The 3,541-nt window shown below is 40.2% G+C and overlaps 1 protein-coding gene across 1 annotated transcript in view; it reads right to left on the reverse strand.

The window, feature by feature from the left end:
- The window catches only part of OCA2 (OCA2 melanosomal transmembrane protein), a gene marked incomplete at its 3' end in the record, with an annotated part of 53,167 nt that overhangs the window by 2,868 nt on the left and 46,758 nt on the right, over window positions 1–3,541 (reverse strand). The window contains exons 10-11 of the mRNA XM_010163114.1: window positions 2,801–2,948; window positions 1,100–1,157 (exon numbers count right to left, since the gene is read on the reverse strand). Coding sequence (XP_010161416.1) covers window positions 1,100–1,157; window positions 2,801–2,948 — 206 coding nt within the window. The remainder of the gene's footprint in view (window positions 1–1,099; window positions 1,158–2,800; window positions 2,949–3,541) is intronic.

A 3,541-nucleotide genomic window follows, 5' to 3' on the forward strand; every position in this document is an offset into this window, starting at 1 on the left:
CAGAGGGCACTTGAGGCACTCTGTGGTTTCATGACCCTGGACAAAATCACCCTTTGTTGCACATATGCTTTGAAAATCTATAACCTGGCTTGGAGGTCAGATCTTTCATGCCTCCTGTACAACTCTCATGGACATGCCAAGCCCATAATCCCCATGCAGCTTCTACAACACCATGCCCAGCTCCTGCATCCCTGTGCTGATTTCCTCATGCTCTCGGCCTCAGACCCAGCACTTTCCATCATGACTCTGCTACTCTGCTCTAATCTCCCTTTTATCACCAACCCAGGGAATCACCTTCTCTCAGCCTGAGTCCCTCTCTTGTTACCAGTCTCTTCCACATAGTTTAAAGCTCTACTAAAGTACAGGTAAGTCTCTGCTCTTTAAAAAGGTTGGTTTTTATGCAATGTCTTGAAAAACATGTAAAACCTAATAAGAAGTCCTGTTCGTTTTGTTCTGTTTTGGTATGATATGTAGGACAGTGATGTCCCAGTCAAGGACCTGAGCTCCCAAACACAGGCCTGGATTCATTAGTGATGCCAGTGAGGTGGAGAGGATGTGAATTTAGACAGTTAAATTTAGGTGAAATTAGTTCCACTACAGAGTTTACATCTCATCAGACCCAGCTTCAGCATAAAGAGTTAGGCAGTATTAATGTCTGCACAGCAAAGAGAACAGGATTTATCCAAGTGGTTTATTCCTACTTGAATAGGAAAGCAGGCATGTTACAGACAGTGTAGCAAATCAGAGTTGGTATTCAGTACATCAGCGTACTTTACTGTCATGCATCACAGTTCTAAACAACCTATTGACACCTTCTGAGTCTTTCTGGCCATGTATTAAAAATTTAAGAAAACACCACTGAATCATTTATTGATCCTTTAAACAATATTTTTCTAAAGAACAAAAGTATAAAACCTAATAAAAGCCCATAATGTGGTGCAGTAACCCTGTCCCACTGATAAGCCAGCCAGCCTGCCTGCCTGCCACCTTTTCTACTATCATGAGAGTTATTGAATTTGCATTAGGTTCAAAGCACTTTCTCTGTATAAAGGCATAGGTCCGCTTATACAGATACTGAGAAAAACTGACATCTACTTACCTTTTTCTGGAGTTCCTGAATATTTGTTTCCCAGTTTTTATCTTCTTGTGAAATTTGCCTGAAAGAAAATGACACCTGCTTTTTTCCAGAGTGAAGTTAGAGATCTGCCAAGAGTATTGGAATAAATCCCTCTCATTACAAATAGATCACCCTTTCCCCGGTACAGAGTAACTCATACCACAAAGGAGTCGTGGCCTTCTTACAGCCAGCATCAAAATTCCCATGAGCGGGGACTTAAGGCTCCACTTTTGTAGCGTGAACCCTTCAGTTCATGAAGAGTCCCAAAGGCTTGGAAGGATCCAGTCTCCAGAGTATGGACCTCAGTACAGGATAGAGCTATATTCAATATATAGTTCCCTTAATAGTTTTAGGAGTTGATGTGTGCCTTTCTGTGATAAAATTAGGGTTGTGTGCTAAAATCAACAAGTCAGAACACATATATTTTACATTTGCATTTTATAATGAAGTTTTTAAGATACGAATAACTTAATCATGTTATCAACATAGTCAGCCCTCCAGCAAAAATCCTTGGGGTCTGCAGTTCAGGAGTGCTGTTGTTAATGCTAATGAATTTTTACATTGCTGTAAATATACTGCACTAAAGGAATCCTGATTGCAATATTAAATATTCCATTTTTCTTTATACTTCAGAAGTGTCTTCTTTAGAGTGTCAGAAAGTCTAATAATCTGTTATTTATATTTTTAAAACGAGGTGATTTTAACAGCTTTTTTGTCTTTAAGTAGTAATACTGTCAATTCTATTCAAAGTGCACAATATCAGCAAAGAATTATGTAAACAAAGGTCATGTTATTACTGGAATAGTTTGAGAAATCATATTTACATGTCTTTGCTCATATTGCCTGTTTAACATGCTTATTAAAGAAAATTAATTATTTTAGTTTCACTTTACTTTAGTCAATTCATTTTCAAATATTTACCACTGCTATTCTCAGTCATCAAATTCCATACTATAGCAGCTGTTTGTATTGGAACATGAACAAAATAAGGTTAGTATTTTTGTTAGTCCTTGTTTATAAAAAACTTACTATTTTCTATACATAAATGGTTAATTATGCCCACACTCAGGTTCACACTGAAGATTTGATTATGAAAAAATTGTAAAACACAGCAACTCACTGATGACATATTTTTCAAACTCAACAGTTCTCTGAAGAACACTTGAATTTTTCAGTAAAAGAAGAAATTACAGCATTTTAGTACACTGAAGCCACTATTGAGAATAAAAGTCTAATAACATATTTGTGATCTTTTTAAACCAAAACCTACCTGAAATACCTAGGCTTTAAAATTTGGGTCATATTGACATATATTTTCCAGGTCTTACACATCGCTTTTGTCCTAAAATACTTTGTGTTTTACTGAGGCTGAGAGTGGCTCTTCATATCTGTCCCAGCACCCTGATGAAAGGTCAAGAGACAGTGAAGAATACTTGTCTCATCCCAGTGAAGATCCTCAAAAGCCTTCACTTTCAACTCTGCCTAAAATTACCAGGGGTGACCCCTTGGCTGCTGAAGCAAACAGAAATATTACCCATGATGTTAGCAAAGCCATGCTATCATTCCTGACCATAGACTGAGATGAGCAGGTGCTCCCAGCTGGTACTGGTCTGACAAACTACCTGCAGCTTGTCCCCAACAAGGGTTGGAGCGGGGAGGTGGGACAAGCTGGTCCTCACTTACCTATGAAATGTCCTCAGCTTCTTCCTCAGGAGCATCTCCAGAGTCAGCACCTTCTGCATCAAGAGGCATTTCACAGCAGTCTCCTCTCTGCTGGCCGGGTTAATGCGCTGTGCAGTCAGTCTCCAAACATAGATCTCATGTTTCAGTTCTACAAAGAAGCAAAGATACTTATGGTAAAGCAGGTATAATGCATATGAAACCAAAGGCACACAAAACATATGTAATGTGGACTCAAAGCTATTAAAGTGATTGGAATGGTTTCTCAACAATTTTATACTTAAGAAGCTGTTTTTGCCATTCATTTTCATTCATTCTTGTCTCTAAGTTGGAGATGTGGGTCTGATGGATGGACGATTCAGTAGATAAGGAATTGGCTGGATGGTCGCACTCAGAGTTGTGGTCAACAGCTCGATGTCAGAGTGGAGACCAGTGAAAAACAGTGTCCCTCAGGGGTCGGTAATGGGGCCGATGCTCTTCAACATCTTTGTCAGAGACATGGACAGTTGGATTGAGTGCACCCTCAGCAAGTTTGCCAATGACACCGAGCTGAGCGGTGCGGTTGACACACTGGATGGATGGGACGCCATCCAGAGGGACCTTGACAGGCTTAAGAGGTGGGCCTGGGCAAACCTCATGAAGTCCAACAAGGCCAAATGCAAGGTTCTGCACTTGGGTAGGGGCAGCCCCAAGCACAGATACAGGCTGGGCGATGAGTGGCTTGAGACCAGCTCTGAAGAGAAG

The sequence above is a fragment of the Antrostomus carolinensis genome, unplaced genomic scaffold, assembly GCF_000700745.2.
Source record: "Antrostomus carolinensis isolate BGI_N321 unplaced genomic scaffold, ASM70074v2 scaffold16802, whole genome shotgun sequence".
NCBI classification, from domain to species: Eukaryota; Metazoa; Chordata; class Aves; order Caprimulgiformes; family Caprimulgidae; genus Antrostomus; species Antrostomus carolinensis.